Here is a 16,853-nt window from a genome sequence, read left to right as displayed (position 1 = left end):
GGAAGGATCACGGAATTCAGTCTTCTATGGGTCAGGGACCACAATGTCCAGAACGGACGTAATCGGCGGTTCATGACAGCCTTTGGCAAGGCAGTCATCTATTCTGCAATTTAATTGGGCATTCTAAAAAATTCTAAATTCTTTTCCCGCCTCCATGCGTTGGTACTGCTTTGGGAGTCTGTCATAGATGTAGAATAGTCAGAGGACACAACCCCCTCGAAGAACAAGTTACTTTCTTACCTGGTAACGTTCTTTCGATGGGATGTTCCTCCGACATATTCCACATCGCACCCTCCCAGCCTGCCCCTCTACAGAATTTCTTATGCAATTGCAGCTTGCGTTTCCACAAGGCTTTCTGTAGTCATACTGGCAGTAGTTGGTGCCACACCTTCTGGGGAAAAAACTACAACTGAGGCTACGGGCGTCGTGCGTCCTACATATAACATCCGGTGACGTCGGCTCTCGACGGAGGCCCTCATTTTTCCGAAGCAGTACAGCTGTGGTGATTACTGTCATAGATGTGGAATACGTCGGAGGAACATCCCATCGAAAGAACATTACCAGGTAAGAAAGTAACTTGTTCTTCTTTCAGTCGGCTTTCCATTTGGACGGTCTGTAGTTAGTTGTTCTATGCCGTTCATTGGTCTTAAGTCGAATCCAAGTTTTCGAAGGTTGTCCCCAGCCTCGAGAAGTGTAACTATTACTGCTACAGAGTTAATGTGGAGATACACTGAGTCAGTCACGTATTTTTCACCAAACTCTACTATTTGGATATCATCTGAGGTTATCAATCTCAAGGTCGGGACACAGTGGAGTAGTTGTGTGACTGCTCTGCGATTTAGGATCAGGTGGTCTCTTTTTCCCAGGATTCTTATTAGTTTTAAGGACCTTGTGTTACGTGATGGGAGGTGACGATCGCGCCCGCTTCCTGTTTTGGTCAGTTTCTGTGGGTGTTCTTGCCAATCAGACCTTCCATTTCTTATCGGTTTCCTTTCATGTCTACAGGAAGGCTGTGTAGCAGAAGCCCTCTTGCTGGGATCTTCCACTTCTTTGCTTCTTGGCCTGTGTCGTTTCTCGTTTGTTATAAACCTTCTGTTGTCTTGTTGTGCTGGTACTTTTTCCACAGCATTATCCTTTGGGGAATATGTTAGTGTATTTTGCAACTAGGAGATCCGAGTCTCTTGAAGGTGTTGCTTATTTCTTTTTTCAGAAAGGGTTAGAAATGGAGGAGAGGGTGGAGGTGCAAGTTGGTTAAGCGCATCTTCAAGCGTTGGATTGGCTTTCATTATTGTCTTGGACTGAGAGTTATTTCTGTGACTCGCAGATTCTGTTGGTCTTGTGTCTCTGGCTTCAGGGATCTCTGATTCTGAGTACTCAAAGGAATATTCTGATACATCCATCAAGTCTACAGTGGCCGCTGAGTCTTCATCCACAACCAAAACCACTGTGCTTGAGTTTAAATCACTATTAGCTTGTATGGTGGTGGGATGTTCTTGGCGGACTTCAACAGAAGCATGTGGTATGGTTACTGGTACTAGTCGCTGTTGGTCTGCGTTAGATTTTAACGAAAGGTCCTCGTCAACCAGATGTTGTGCTTGGACCATTAATGTGGTGTCCCTCAATGAGTTTTTGAGGTTTTCCGCAATAAAGTATTCTTTAATGCTTTTTTTCATAGGTTGGTTCCCCTGTAGATCCAGGTTGGATTTGTTTGTTTTTTTGTGGTTTTTGTTGTAGGGGGACCAGGTCCTCTTTCTTACACTTTCCTTTTTTCAAGGCTCCTTTAAGGGTGTCTGGTTGTTGGGGCCGAACTTGTGATGAGATCTTGTCAGTGCAAGTTGGAATGCTACTGTGGGTGGATAGTTCTTCTGGGTGAAGATTCTCAATGTGATGCCTTTTCTCTTCAAGATCCATAGGAGTGGTTTGTGTAGTTTGTGTACTTGCTGTTGTCTTAGATCACTGGATGTCATTGTATTTGTATTTGTTTATTTATAACGCGCAGACCATCAGGCCCGGGGGCATCAGGGCGCAATTTGTACAAGGTTGCAAGAAAAGAAACATACAGGGAAATAAATTACAATAAAAGTATAACAAAACAGCATAATACAATGTTCATAATTACAAATATTACAACAGGGTACAGTATCCCTAGGCTCCGCAGAGGGAGTATCCCTGAGGTAGTTGGGTGGGTAGCAGATCGGAAATCATGAGCCTGAACAGGGGTAGTTAAGTGCCCTTCCAGAAATGTCAGTTTGTTGTGCATTGCTGCCACCAGGAATGGATGGTCTTTTAAGGTTTCATGAATTGTCTCGTATAGCTTTGAGAATGGAGCAAGAGCTACCGTGACCGTGGACATTATAGATAATAGGTCCGTTTTTCTGGTGCTCTCGGATGAGGTTTGATCTCCAAGTTTGCTTGACAGACGCTTTCTAGGTGTTTTTGGTATTTGGTTGATAGGATCCTGGGTTTGTTCCGAGTTGGTGATGTCAAGGAATGGAAGTCTGTTTGTTTTGGTCCGGTCGGCCGGTTAATAAATTACTTGAATGGGCGATCAGGGGGTCTTGGGGCAATATTATGCTTGTTTCTTGAATCTCGAAAGAGCAAGGTCTTGCTGACACTACTCCGTTAGTTCGGCTGACCACAGTTATGTTGTCTTGTATGTTTTCAGGAGGCAATGTTGAATGTTTTTTTGTTCCATGTTCGTTCGGGCTTGAACCCCCGCCCTGTCTATGCAGGACCATTGTGGGGTTTTGCTGAGGCACATTTATTCTAGGTTCAGCGCTTGTCTTGTGCTGAGGGGGGAGGTTATCGCCACAATCACTCCGTTGGTTTATGCCTCCCTGACCACTTGACTGAGAAGTTAGTTGTTGAGGGGCTCTGTTAGAGTTCCAAGAGTATGAAGTGTAAGGTGCAACCCTAGGTGCTGGTTGGATTCCCCAAAATGTTTTTTAAACTTGGTGTTATGCTTGGTTCTCGCTCTAGGATGAGTTTTGACCCTAGCCGATTTTGTTCGCCTGGAGCTAACGGCGTAGACTGGTGACAGGATCCGTCGATTTCGTTTCTGGTACTTTCTAGTAATTCAGCGTCCGATATCTCATGGACTGATAAGTGTTCTTTTTCTTGTTTGTTTCCACAAGCAAGTGTTTTTCTGGGAAAAAAATGTTCTAAATTCACTGATATTAATGTTTTTTTTTGGGGCCGATTTTTCTAAACGTGCACTGCTCCCCAGGCGTTTTGTCCAAAAATTGAGGTTTTGTGTTTTGCGCATTTTGGGAGTTCGCACTTGGGGTCCCACTTGTTTGGGGATTTTTATGTCCTGCGGCAAATGTTGGAACTGGAAGGTCCTTCATAGCCACAGTTGGTTTCCTTTTGGTTCTCTTCTTTGGGTTTTGCAATATGGAGTTTTGCGTCCTTTTTCTTGTATGACATTTCTTAGTCTGTTTTGACGTTAATTGTGTTTTTGTGATTATTTTTTTTCCCCAGTTTGTGTTGTTGCTGATGTAATTCAGCTGTTTCAACACTGGGTGGAGGAGGTGAGGCGTGGACCCCGCTTTCTCCACTCTCAAGATGACAAGAGAAGCCCGGAAGGATTACAGGGACGCAACCCCTCAGCAGGTGTTGACTCCTGGCTAAGGGGTTTAGAGGGGTGGATGTGCAGGGAGGAGTTAAGAGAAGGCAAGAAGAAAATCTGGAGGGCAATTGCCCCAAAACGGCCAACAAAAACACTCAACCCCCACCCGGGACTTGTCATACAGGTGGCCAGGACATGGCCATCGCTTTTCAATCCAGTTCCTGGGGGTGGACCAGTGCGGGAGAATCATCTGGGTCAGGGGTCTTTGGGGAGTCGGTGTGAGACAGCCGATGGTGAGATGCGGTATTCCCCCCTTTATTTGTTCAACTACCCCATCCTATTTCGCAGGATGTTCCGAAGTCCCAACCTCCCGCACCCCTTTTTATAGACACACTGGGCCGAGGAAGAGGGTGACTGAGAGTAACCAGACTAACTCTCTCACATGGTACTGGACATGTCCTGTTAATCGGGTCAGACAAAGTCAGGCACTTTACACTAAGTGCATACACCTGATACCAGTTAACTCTCCTCTCACGAATAAAAGGCAACACCTAAAGACACAATTTGAGCAAGGCGGAACACAAGTACAAGCAGAGCTTCCGGGACAAAGGCGCACCTACTGGAGCAGAGCAACGGACCAAGGGACGAGAGCAGCGGGCCGAAAACCCCAAGGGTTCCCTGATGGAGGTGAAGCCAGGAAAAGCGTAGATGAACATTTATACATCCTCAAACGTTACAATGCACTGAGATCAGGCAAATCCTTGCCGATGGGCAGCACGTTTTTCATCCAGCACCACACATTGGAGAGTTGTACTTAGTTACCCCACAGGCATATTAGCAATCAGAACTCATGGGGAGGGTCATGTCAACAGGCAAAACGGCGTCAAGCGAGATTACAAGTTTCGGCACATACTCTACATCGTTGTTTTGTTTTGTAGCCTTGCGCCAATCAGTGAGTTTTGTACTTAATAACATATTTTCTGTTTATAACTCATGTTGGTCTCAAACAGTTGAATCTTTAGACTTTGACAGTCTCTGATATGGGCCTGCGATTGTATGCTGTGTGAAAGCATCATTATGCAAGACACAGACAACAGACTCAAAGTTCAAACAAAAGATCTTTAATTCAAATGTCAGGACGGTGTAAGGCCTAACTGGCCGTATACTAAGGTGGGATTTCCCCACCTAAATAAACTAAGGATAGTCTGAGTCACTAAGTGCAACTTAAAAGTCTGTCTGTGTCCAAAACCTGTACATGCCCTTGCAACTAAAGCTAAACATTGTGTAGGGATGTCAACAACCAAAGAAACTGTTCAAACTAAAGTTCCGAGCTTCTTCCAGCTCCTGGTTTGCCCTTAGCTCCCTTCCCCGAGTTTGAGACAGTTCCAACAAAATGGCCTCAGGGATCCCTTCCCGAAGTTCAACACAGTTCCACAGAATGATCTCAGGGTTCCCTTGCCCTAGTTCAACACAGTTCCACAGAATGGTCTCAGGGTTCCCGTGCCCTAGTTCAACACAGTTCCACAGAATGGTCTTGGGTTCCCTTGCCTTACTTCAGCACAGTTCCACAAAATGATCTCAGGGTTCCCGTGCCCTACTTCATCACAGTTCCACAGAATGGTCTTGGGTTCCCTTGCCCTAGTTCAGCACAGTTCCACAAAATGATCTCAGGGTTCCCGTGCCCTAGTTTAACACAGTTCCATAGAATGATCTCAGGTTCCCGTGCCCTAGTTTAACACAGTTCCACATGTTTCAAATTCACAGTCACATTCACTTGTGTAGTTTACCTTCTCATCTCATTTTGTCACTTGAACAATCTTGGGCCAACCAGCCTCAGCCTCTAGACTTCTCTTGGTTTACTCCAAGTAATGGCTCCTCGGTCTAGACACAGCTGTCAGACCACACAGTCCATCCATCGCAGGTCACGCAGCCGATAACCCTTGACACTATGCAACAGTTCTCTCTTTCTCATAGGACTTCCTTTACAGCACAGGTTTCCTTTCTGCACCTATGTCATAAGTCTCAATATTCTGGTTTATTTTAGCAGCTTTTTGCCTTTACCAACATGTGACTCTCACACACCTTCCTTTGCAGCATTTCTCCTGGGTACCACCCTGCTTCCATACTAGCCAAAATTGTTTTGCTTTTTACTCATTTCACTTTGTTTGCAAATGCTGTTTCACTTTCTGTTTCATTCGAGTGATATTCTCATATCTTTTCATGTGTTCACCATTCAAATCTCATTACTTGCTTGAGTGTGCGTTATGCAATATTTCATATTGGGTCTCCAGACCCCTTTTCCATATCATTCAAAACTCCTTTCATGCTTGAGAACCTGTTCATTAGTCAATAGTTCATGTTTTTTTATTCTTCTACTCACAGTTCATCTTTCATTCGGATTGATATTCAAATCCGAATTAAGAATAAAATAAAGAATTCTCAGCAGTTCTTCCAAACACTGCACGGTTTAAAACAAATGTCATCAACTTCAATGGTAGCAAATCTCCCTTCCCCAACCGTGTTCTTGTTTCTCTAATTTGTGCATAGACTTGGTTTCATCAAGCGAGGAGTGTTCAATAATACCTTTGGTTCACTTGCAACTGTTGCAGCTGGCATTCACACTCGGGCGGAAAGCGGCCCAGTTTCTTTCTCTCTGCTGACACTTACCGGCTCCTGCAGCAATGCTTGGCTTCATAGATGTCCTCTACTACTGCTACATGCTTCTCTGCTCGCATGGGGTATTTCACACTACCCCTCAGATACTACGGGTGTTAGGGAGAATTCTCAAGAATGTGCTCATTTCCCTTACCTTTTGAGAACCCGAGCAACTTTCCTGGATTTCTAGGATTTTAATTTTTACATGGAAAGAGTGTGAGTCTTTTTTCCCACTCTTTTATGTATTTTGATGTGTGTTTTACTTTTTTGTTCTTTGGTTATGGGGTTTTAAACAACTACATAGGCATCATCTTTTTCTTGTGTGTCACACAGCACCTTCAGTGCTGTGGCACCGGGGTATCTTAAAGGCTTGCCAAGGTTTAAATACCTTCTCACGGATTGACTACCGTCTCCCAGAGCATGTAAAGTTAAATTGACTTTGCTAGTCTTTTTAAATTCATAGACCCAGCACAAACTATCTTCCTATAGAGTGCTGGAGGGGTTGCCTAGCATCCCCTGTGTCTACACACTCATGTAACAGTCAAATGTTACCCTTTCCTCTTGAACTGGCTGGTGGCAGAGGTTTTAGAACGAACTACCATGATTTTTCCCGACCGCGAACACTGGTAGCTAAAAATCGGATCAGCCATGTTTTTTTGAAGTCCCAATAGGGAAAGCTAATGATTTTCCCAATTTGGGTTGCACACACTCCCATAAAAACTTTAGGGTCTTTTTGGGAAGTTAGTCTCAGTGCCCACGTGGTATGTTTTAGAGGGTGCTTTACTGGGAAAATGGGTAAGGGACTGGCAATAGCCTGTAAAGGCTTGGGGGATGGAGGATTCACTATGATCGGGGAAAAAGGGGATACTCTGTCTCATCCTTGGACACCTCACTCCCGTGCCCTAGGAGGCCTCCCCCCAGGCTATCTCCCTCATGTAGCCAACCCGAGGGTCAGGATCTGGTAGGCTCGGCCTTTCCCTGGCCATCTGACAGGAGGATATGTTGGGGAAAGAAGTGAGGATGCCCTCAGATTCCTCACAGTTGTCAGAATATCTGTCTGCAGGGGCCAGATCAATAATCTGGCCTCTACTCCAAATCCTTTGGTCTCCAACCCTGTTATTGCCCTGATTCTGTCATTAATGCTCTCACAATCATTGCATCTTTCCAAGCAGTTACTCCGTTATTTCTTTAATTTAGGAAACGCAGCTCAGTGAGGGATGCACAGTTGCTAAATATCCTCTTGTTCGCAGGTCACCTCAAGTTACCAGGACGTTGAGGAAGCCCTACGAATAGAGTCTGGCCACACAGCAGCCCAGGCTCTGAGGCAACATCTGAAGAAGCAGGCAGGTGAAGCCAAAGCACAGGCTGTGAACAAGGCTGTGGAGGGACAGCTGCAGGATGCCCTGAGCAAGATCTGCAGTGCCATAGACCATCAACCCGCAGAGGCAGAATACTATGCCTTCAGGTACCACATAAATCTGAGAGTGCACACATGGGAAACTGAAGATATGAGAGATCACACATGGGAGGCCATAGATCTGAGGGATCACACGTGTGAGACCGTACACCTGATAGAACACACAAAGGAGGCCATTGACCAGTTAATATTAATGGGTCTTGTACCGTGCACTGTCGCCACTTGTCTGGTCTCGTGGCGCTCTGGCGGATCTTCAGTGGAAGGAGGGTTGTGGGGTCTGTTAGTGGGGTTGAGAGGGAGAAGAGCAAGAGAGCTTTGATGTGCTGTTGGCAGCTTCAGTTCGGAGAAACCGGTCACTGAGCGTTGGTGTGTTTTCGGTTGGTATCCATCATTTGATTTTGAGGTGTGATTGTGTATGGTTTGTTTTCATGTCGGGTGTTGTGAAGTGCGTGTGGTTTGTGGCGTGTTAGAGGTATGGTTGTGTTTAGTTCAGAGTTTGAGAGTGCGTATGCAGAAAGCTGAGTCCTTAGTACGGTTAGTTAGTGCCAATACTTTCCCTACATCCAAAATTACTTCTAAATTGTATTTATTTATTTTATTTATTGTTCGCTTGTTAGGCGCTTATACAGCCAATACACTCTGTTTCAAAGCGCCCACAGGGCAACAGGGAGAGAACATGGGTTTGAAGTACATTAAAAAGGCAGAGAATACACAACATATAAATACAGTGGGGGAAAGTAAAGTACAAACCTACTATGTCTTGTGAGTATTCAGAACGTGCAAGTGCAGCAAAGAAGAGGGCAGTGGGGTAGATGGTGGGGTGTCTGTGCTCGGTATTTGTATTTTGTATTTGTATTTGTTTTATTTCTCCAGCATGGGGTCTGGCATGGATTCACATGCTCATGAATATTCCCCGTCGTCAGGCTGGGAATCCTCGGTAAAGAAAAAACCAGTATCAGTTTCGTTTCTGATCTGTCTTTCGTAGTAATAACCAATCACTGGTCTCTGCGTCATACTGACCACAGCCAATGACTGCCCTCTACCTAAGCACCGCCTCTGGCAGCCATCTTCAGATTTTTACCGCACGTTCATGTGTTGGGATCCTCGTGCTATTGCTCTCGAGCGTTAGTGCTATTTTTTCGCGCTTTTTCACAAAAACTCGATTCTTTCGGTCAAAAGAGCCTCAAGCTCCACCGATCCTACATCCGATCAACGGGGACCCGTGTCGGATTCATCTGTGCCCCTCAAGGGTGAAGATTTCGTCGAGCTACACTTCGGAGGACTCCAGAAGCTTCTCAGGCCCGGTCTCGGAGATGGCCCAGGAGAAGGGAAGCTCGACGCCCGGAAAGCTGTTCAGGGCCTGCCCTGGATGCCAGCTGCAGAACGTCTTCAAGGAGGACGAACACTCTTTCTGCCTTTACTGCCTTCATGGGGACAAGACGCACGTGGAGAAGGACTGTGCGTTTTGCGGCAACATGTCGGAACGGACCATGAAGGACCGCCATCAACGTCTCGCCAGCTGGCTGGAGGGTAAGAGCCCGTCTGGCGAGAAGAAGAAGAAATCTGAGCGGTCTTCTAAGACCTTTGAGGGCGCCCCGGCGACGGGGGCCCAACATAAGGCCAAGCACCGCGAGTCCGCTGGCACCGGGAGCGCCGAACGGTCGGGCTCTACGGGCGCCAGGCAGGGCGCACCCTCCCCGGCACCATCAACCACGAGCCAACGCTCTGGGTCGGGTAAGAGGAAGGCCGAGCACCCGGCGAAGCTCCTGGAGAGACCCCGGTCGAGCTCTAAGGCAGAGGAGGAGCGTGGCAGTGCCCCCTCCCTCAAGGATAAGGCGGTGAGCGCACCTAAGGTGGTGAAGGCCTTGATCCATTCGACCAAGCCCTCTATCGAAACGGTCGCGGCGGCCCTGGCCCAGCCTGTGGAGGCTGCACCAGTGGTGGCGGCCTCGGGGCCCAGAATCTCCCTGCCTCCTCGGAGGGAGTCTTCTTTCGTGCCCATCGATAGGACCCCCGTGAAACCCTCCGTGGGGAAGAAGGGGGGGCAGGGCGTCGTCGTAGATTCGGCCTCAACCTCAGAAGAGGAACTGATCGAGGTCTTAAGCCACGGCCTAGGCGTGGAACAAGACCAGCCCGTCGGAATGGGCCCCGACGCAGGTGACGACGACGACATCGTCGAGGATACCGACGGGGCCCCTGCTCGCCCGTCGGATTCCCCTCTGCCAGCGCCGCAAGACAACTCAGCGGCCATTTTGTTGGCTATACAGTCCTTATGCTCCGAGATAAGGACGAGACTACCGTTACCGACGGAGGAACCTCTCCCGTCGGGGGATCCAGAACCGGGACCTTCTGGTGTTCCCCCTACCAAGAAAAGAAGGATCCATCCACCGCCTCCTTTTCAACCGTCGCACCCCGTCCAGCCCTCCTCCCCGTCCACCCGAGGGGATGATACGGGGACTGACACGGCAGCGACGGGTACGGACGACGAGGCATACGACGAGGATTTTCCGTCGTCGCCTCCCACCAGGGCTTCTCCGCCCGACGAGATTGGATCGTTCCACTCAATGATCGCCAGGGCATCCGAGCTTTTCCAACTCTGCCCTGAGGAGAAGAAAAAGGAAGGCTTCCTTTACCAACGGCGCGAGACCAAGAGGAAGACGGTCCTCGCAGTGCCTCTGTTGGACGACATTTGGGATGAGGGCCTTTCCCTCCTCAAGAACCCTTCCACGACGCCAGCGAAAAGAGACCGGTACGAGAAAAAGTACCGGGTCCCGGACTCGGCCCCCCTATGCCTCCGGGCGCAGCCTACCCCGGACTCCGTCGTCTCCGCGGCAGCCAGGAAGAAAGCGGGGGGGGGGGGTGCGGCCTCCACGTCGACTTCCCCGCCGGACGGCGAGGGAAAGAAATTGGATGCCATGGGACGCAGAGTCATCTCGTCGGCGGCGACGACGATTAAAGCGGCCAACGCCTTGGCTATCGTGGCCCGCTACGACAGGGAACTCTGGTACAAGATAGCTCCCCTGCTGGATTTTCTGCCGGACGACAAGAGGGCGGAGGCCCTTGAGATCCTGCAGGAAGGTGAGGTGGCCTCGGACCACGCCATCACCGTGGCGACGGACATCGCCGACACTGGGTTCCGCCAGATGGGCAACGGCGTTTGCCTTCGACGTCGCGGATGGCTCAAGGCTACGGACTTTCGGCAGGACGTCCAGACCAGGGTCCTGGACATGCCCTTCGACGGGAACAACCTGTTTGGGAAGACAGTGGACGATTCCCTTCAGGCCATCAAGGCGGATACTGAGACGGCCCGGGCCCTTGGAGTACTGCAGCAACGGCGGACGCCCTTTCGGAGCGGCGGATGCAAGGGCGCCTCCAAAGGTTCCGGCGGCGGTTTCGCTTCCTACCGTCAAGCGGCCCGCTCGTCGTCGCAAGAGGCCTACAGAGGACGAGGCAAGTCTGGCGGACCCCGCCGTCGTCGCCAAGGAGGCCAAGGCGGCAAGGCCGCGTCCAAGCAGGATTGAACCGGCCGTGGGGTCGGGCCCCCACCGAAGCACCCCGGTGGGAGGCCGGCTGGCGGGCTTCGTCAGCGTGTGGGAGTCCATCTCCACCGACCGTTGGGTGCTGGACGCCCTGGCCCGGGGCCACGCGCTCGAGTTTCAAAGAAGGTGCCCGCGCGTCCCCCCCGTGGCCAGGAAAGAACTTCACGTCCCTCAACTTCTCCTGGAGGTAAAGGCGATGCTCAGAAAGGGCGCCATCGAACTCGTCCCAAAGAGGCTTCGGGGCTCCGGAGTCTACTCGCGTTACTTCCGCGTGAAGAAGAAGACGGGAGGATGGCGCCCCATCCTGGACCTGCGACGCCTGAACAAGTTCATCAAGGCGCAGAAGTTCCGGATGGTCACCCTCCAGCACGTCCTGGGTCAGCTGGAGGGAGGAGACTTCCTATCGTCGTTGGATTTGGAGGATGCCTACTTCCACATTCCCATCCTAAAGGGGCACCGAAAATTCCTCAGATTCGTGGTCCAAGGGCGTCATTACCAGTTCAAAGCCCTTCCCTTCGGACTGCGGTCGGCACCCAGGGTTTTCACCTGCATCTACCTCATTCCCATGTGCAGGCTCCGGATGCGCCCGTTGCAAGAGTTCCTGGATGCGCGCTGGATCCAGACGACGGGCAGCTTCGAGGAAAGGATCAAGCTCGACGAGAGTTTCCGACGAGCGATACGGTGGTGGGGCACCCGCGCGCATCTGACGGCGGGCATGGACTTCCAGTCCCCAGCCCACCAGGTGACTGTGACCACGGATGCCTCCCTAGAAGGGTGGGGAGCGCACACCGAAAGTCTGCACGCAAGGGGACTCTGGCTCCCGACGGAGAAGTCCCTGCATATCAACGTCCTGGAGCTCCGTGCAGTGTTTTGGGCCCTCAGGTCCTTCCTTCCGTCCCTCAAGGGCAAGGTGGTGAGGATCTTCACCGACAACACCACCACCATGTTTTACATCAGGAAACAGGGCGGAACCAGGTCCCCAGCGCTGTCCAAGGAGGCGCAGGACCTGTGGCATTGGGCCGTCGCCCAAGGGATTCTTCTGGTGCCGTTTCATCTGGCAGGGATAAAAAACACCATCGCCGACTCACTCAGCAGGGAGCTGCGCTCGTGCCACGAGTGGGAACTACGGCAGGATCTGGTGGATCGCCTCTTCCGACGGTGGGGCACACCCCAGATCGACCTGTTCGCGACGGCGACGAACACCAAGTGCCGGAGGTTCGCCAGCAGGTTTCCCCAGACGAGGAGCATGGGCGATGCTTTCTCGTTCCCCTGGGAGGGCCTGTTCCTCTACGCGTTCCCTCCCTTGCCTCTGCTAATCCGGCTCGTCAACCAGCTCAAGAGGTCACGGTGCAGGATGATCCTCGTCGCACCTGCGTGGCCGAGGCAGATATGGTTCCCGGACCTTCTGGACTTGTCGGCGTCCCCGCCAATCAAGCTGCCGGCGGACGCGGATCTACTCTCCAGGGAAGGAGGCGCCATCCTCCACCACGACCCGAAGTCGCTGAACTTGCAGGCCTGGCTCCTGCAGCGCTAGAGTTTGGAGGATACGACATACCGGCCGATTGCAGAGAGGTTCTTGCAAAGGCCAGGGCGTCCTCGACTCTTAAATGCTACGGACACAAATGGAAGAGGTTCTCTGTCTGGTGCCACGCACAGAAGATTAACCCTCTACGGATTACGGCTCCCCAAGTGCTGCCGTACCTGCTGACGCTGGCCAAAGCTGGTCTGGCACACGCGTCCATCAAGATTCATCTTGCTGCGATCTCCCGATACACCAGAACCACGGGCCGGACGTCCTTGTGGTCTCATCGTCTGGTGAAAGAGTTCATGAAGGGACTGTTCAGATCGTTCCCGCCGGTGAAGGCTCCGGCCCCGGCGTGGGAGCTCAACGTGGTGCTGACCAAACTCATGGGACCTCCGTTCGAGCCTCTGCACTCGGCCCCGTTGAAGTTTCTATCGTGGAAAACAGCTTTTCTCGTGGCCATCACCTCCGCACGACGAGTGGGAGAGATCCAGGCCCTTTCCTGCAAGGCCCCGTACTTGACTTTCCACGACACGAGGGTAGTGCTCAGGACGCACCCCTCCTTCATGCCCAAGGTACCGTCGGACTTTCATCTCAACGAACCCTTGGTGTTACCTGTGTTCTTCCCGTCGCCTTCGTCGCCGGCTGAGAGGACTTTGCACTCGCTGGATGTAGCTAGAGCGCTGAAGTTCTACGTGGACCGCACGAAAGGTTTTCGGAAGACGTCACAACTCTTTGTGAACTTTGGACCTGTCAATCAGGGGAAGGCTCTCTCGAAGGCTTCCATCTCCAGATGGCTCTCCGGCTGTATCATGTACTGTCACCGGTTGGCAAACCGACCGCTGCCTGGCCGTCCGAGAGCCCATTCCACCAGAGCGATCGCAGCTACCACGGCGTTCCTATCTGGTGTGCCCCTGCTGGACATATGCAGGGCTGCTACGTGGAGGTCGACGCACACCTTCACGAAATTCTACTGCGTCGACCGGGATTCCAGGGAGGAGTCCAGGGTCGGCCAAGCAGTGCTGCGCAACCTGTTCGCCTGAGGTGAGCCTGGTGAGGAGGTAAGATGCTTAATGTTGAGTTGATGTGATGCTTAATGTTGAGCCTTTGCCACCTCCCGTGGTTGTGCATGTGTGTACTGCTATGTATTCTTTATTCATGAGCATGTGAATCCATGCCAGACCCCATGCTGGAGAAGGAACAAGTTACTTACCTGTAACTGTTGTTCTCCAGCATGGGTCTGGCATGGATTCACATGCGAACCCTCCCGCCTACCCCTCTGCGGCTCTTCACTTGGTCATACTGCCACTTCACGTGCTTCCAAATCTGAAGATGGCTGCCAGAGGCGGTGCTTAGGTAGAGGGCAGTCATTGGCTGTGGTCAGTATGACGCAGAGACCAGTGATTGGTTATTACTACGAAAGACAGATCAGAAACGAAACTGATACTGGTTTTTTCTTTACCGAGGATTCCCAGCCTGACGACGGGGAATATTCATGAGCATGTGAATCCATGCCAGACCCATGCTGGAGAACAACAGTTACAGGTAAGTAACTTGTTCCTTGTAACGCGCACCATCAGGCCCAGCGGCATCAGGGCATCAGGCATCAGGGCGCAACTTAGACATGGTTACATAAGCAAACAGTTACATATATTCAACAAATTTACAGTACAGATGGTATGGTAAGTGTATGGTATGGTATGGTAAGTATGGTAAGTGATACACGGCCTGGAGTCTCATTGGGTGGAAAGTGCGAGTCTCCAGGGTGCAAAGTGTGCCGAGGCAAGTGCTGAAGGAAGACAGAAGCTGGGGGCATAGGGTGTGGGTGGTCAAGGGCCCAGAGGATGCATAAGGGCCCGGACACCAATCACAGCAATTGAGAGATTAGCAGAGGAAGGAAGAAGGGAAGGAGGAGGAGAAGAGGAAACTCTTGAGGTGCTTTCGGAACTTGAGAAGGTCCTGCTCAAGAGGCAGAGGGAAGGGGAGGCTGTTCCATAGTAGGGATCCAGCTGAGGAAAGCGCACAACCTCCAGCTCTCTGTTTAGCGAACCACTTTACACACAGAGAGTTGATACATTTCCCCCCCCGTTTCCAGTGCGATGCATTTACCTCCCTGGGCATATCATATAGGTAATACACATTCCCTGTCTCCAGCATTCAATCCTAGTGCAGCACAGTTTCTGCCTCCTACCAATCCCTCTTAGTGCCCCGCATTTCTCACCCCCGGCAGTCCATCGAAGTGCAATACATCTCCCGCCTCTAGCCGTTCGTCCAATCGAGACACACTTCCCATCCTCGACACTCCATCCTGTTGTGATACCCTTCTCGTCTGCAACAGCCCATCCATGTATGATGCATCTTCCATCCCCCGCAATCCATCCCGGTGTGACACACTCCTCACCCTTAAAAAGTCCATCTGGGTGTGATACATTTCCTGTCCCCAGCAGTCTATCGAAGTGCGATGCCTTTCTCACCCCACAAAGTCTGTCTCAATCTGCCCATCATGATACAGAAGTTAAACAGCACCTGTCTCAGAGTGCAGCAGGGAGAACAAGGCCCAGCCACACCACCAGACCAGGCGCAGAATGTGGCCAACCTATACACACAGGGTAAGTGTGGAAGTGTGACAATCTACACACTTAGGTTACATGCAGGATAAGGCTAGCCTATGAGAGCAAGCTAAGTGCTCGTAGGCATATAATATCAGGGTGTTTGGAGTTGACAAGTCTATGCGTCTCACTTGGGAAGGTCTATGTTACGCTCACCTGACTCCCACGGAGGCGCTGGCCTGGTTCGCGCTGCTGTGACCTCTTCTAAGGTGATGCGCAGGGTTCGGAAGACGGACTAGACCGGGCCCCCAAATCTGGTATTGTCTGGCTCGGAGAAGTATCCTTCTGTAGGCGAAAATAGGGGATTAACTGTCTGCGGGGTAATGCAATCGTCCTCCCACTTTCCCCTCTCACCCTCCTTGAAACCCTTCTGTGATTTCTCGTAGCGTCTCACCTTAGGGTCTGGAAGGACGAGCTCTCCATCCTGCTTCTGATGCAGGGGTGCGTTGGTATCCAGTTACTTCACTGGATTTTCGGATTGGTGAGAACCAAACTTGCTTGGCTTCCAGATAAGTTTTTTTTGATAAGAGGTTCCCCTTGTGTCCATGCATTAATGTACTAATGCTAGTGTCTTTTTCCCCATAGGGGCCGGGTTACGGAATGCCGGGGAATAGGCACCGACCTGAGATGAGCGGTGAAATCCTTGTAGAAATCAGGTAAGTCTTTAATGAGCGTTTTTGGTAATGTCTTTTCATTCGCTCATTAACGCTGATGTCTCTTTTTCCCCTTAGGGGCCGGGGTCCGGAAATGCCAGGATGCGGCGCGGACCCGAAATGAAGAGGGAATGAATCAACAGGTAAGTCTTAACATGGAGATTTAGCTTTCCTTATTCCCTTCTCTCTCTCACCTTTTGTTCTGGTGTTTTTCTCCCTAGGCGCTGGGGCGTGACTGCGAATCCGGATGATCGCTGCTGAACATGGAGGCGCCCTGTAAAGGTGAGTGGAATGCGGCGCTGCAGCGATCGACGCGATGAGCTTTTAAATTAAAGTCTTCCTTTTCAGGATTGTCGGCGAGATGTCTCCGGGATGCGGATTTAGCAGGTAAGGACTTTTCCTTCTTCTGTTCTCTTCTTCTCTTCCTTTGCAGGTGATCCAGGATGCTGGCAGGCGTGGCAGAAGTCAGGATGCAGGAGCAGACACGGTGAGCGTCCAGCTGCTAGATGCAGAATAACGCGAAGCACGTGTGGCTGTTCGGGTGGGGTTTAAATAGCCTTGGAAGAAGTTCCAGGTATGTATCCTTCCTCCAATCAGGTATGTATCCTTCCCCAACCATGCCCGGATGGTAAATTAGTCCCACAGGTAAAGTAGTTCCTTTCAGGCCTCAAGGAGGCCGGGATCCTGCAGCATGGTCTGCATCAGGTAAGTGCACCCAAGCATTCCCATAATGAGCCTGGCGCCTATGGCGCCAGGGCTGATGTCTTTTATGAGCCTGGCGCCATAGGCGCCAGGACACTGTCCAAAGGGCCCCTACATGGGGCTGCTGGGTCCTTCCTTGGGGACTGGATGTCCGCTTTCGGGGACGCCGGGCTTGAACCGGCTCCCCG

At 51.0% G+C, this 16,853-nt stretch overlaps 1 protein-coding gene across 1 annotated transcript in view; it reads left to right on the top strand.

Annotated features, from left to right (window-relative positions):
- Nucleotides 1-16,853, top strand: part of TTC16 (tetratricopeptide repeat domain 16) — a 547,992-nt gene that overhangs the window by 314,436 nt on the left and 216,703 nt on the right. The window contains exon 8 of the mRNA XM_069609131.1: nt 7,474-7,688. Coding sequence (XP_069465232.1) covers nt 7,474-7,688 — 215 coding nt within the window. The remainder of the gene's footprint in view (nt 1-7,473; nt 7,689-16,853) is intronic.

This window comes from Ambystoma mexicanum, chromosome 8 (genome assembly GCF_040938575.1).
Source record: "Ambystoma mexicanum isolate Mex_15411 chromosome 8, UKY_AmexF1_1, whole genome shotgun sequence".
Taxonomy (NCBI): domain Eukaryota; kingdom Metazoa; phylum Chordata; class Amphibia; order Caudata; family Ambystomatidae; genus Ambystoma; species Ambystoma mexicanum.
The sequence above is the reverse complement of the archived record's forward strand: the minus strand, read 5'-3'. Positions and strand labels throughout refer to the sequence as shown.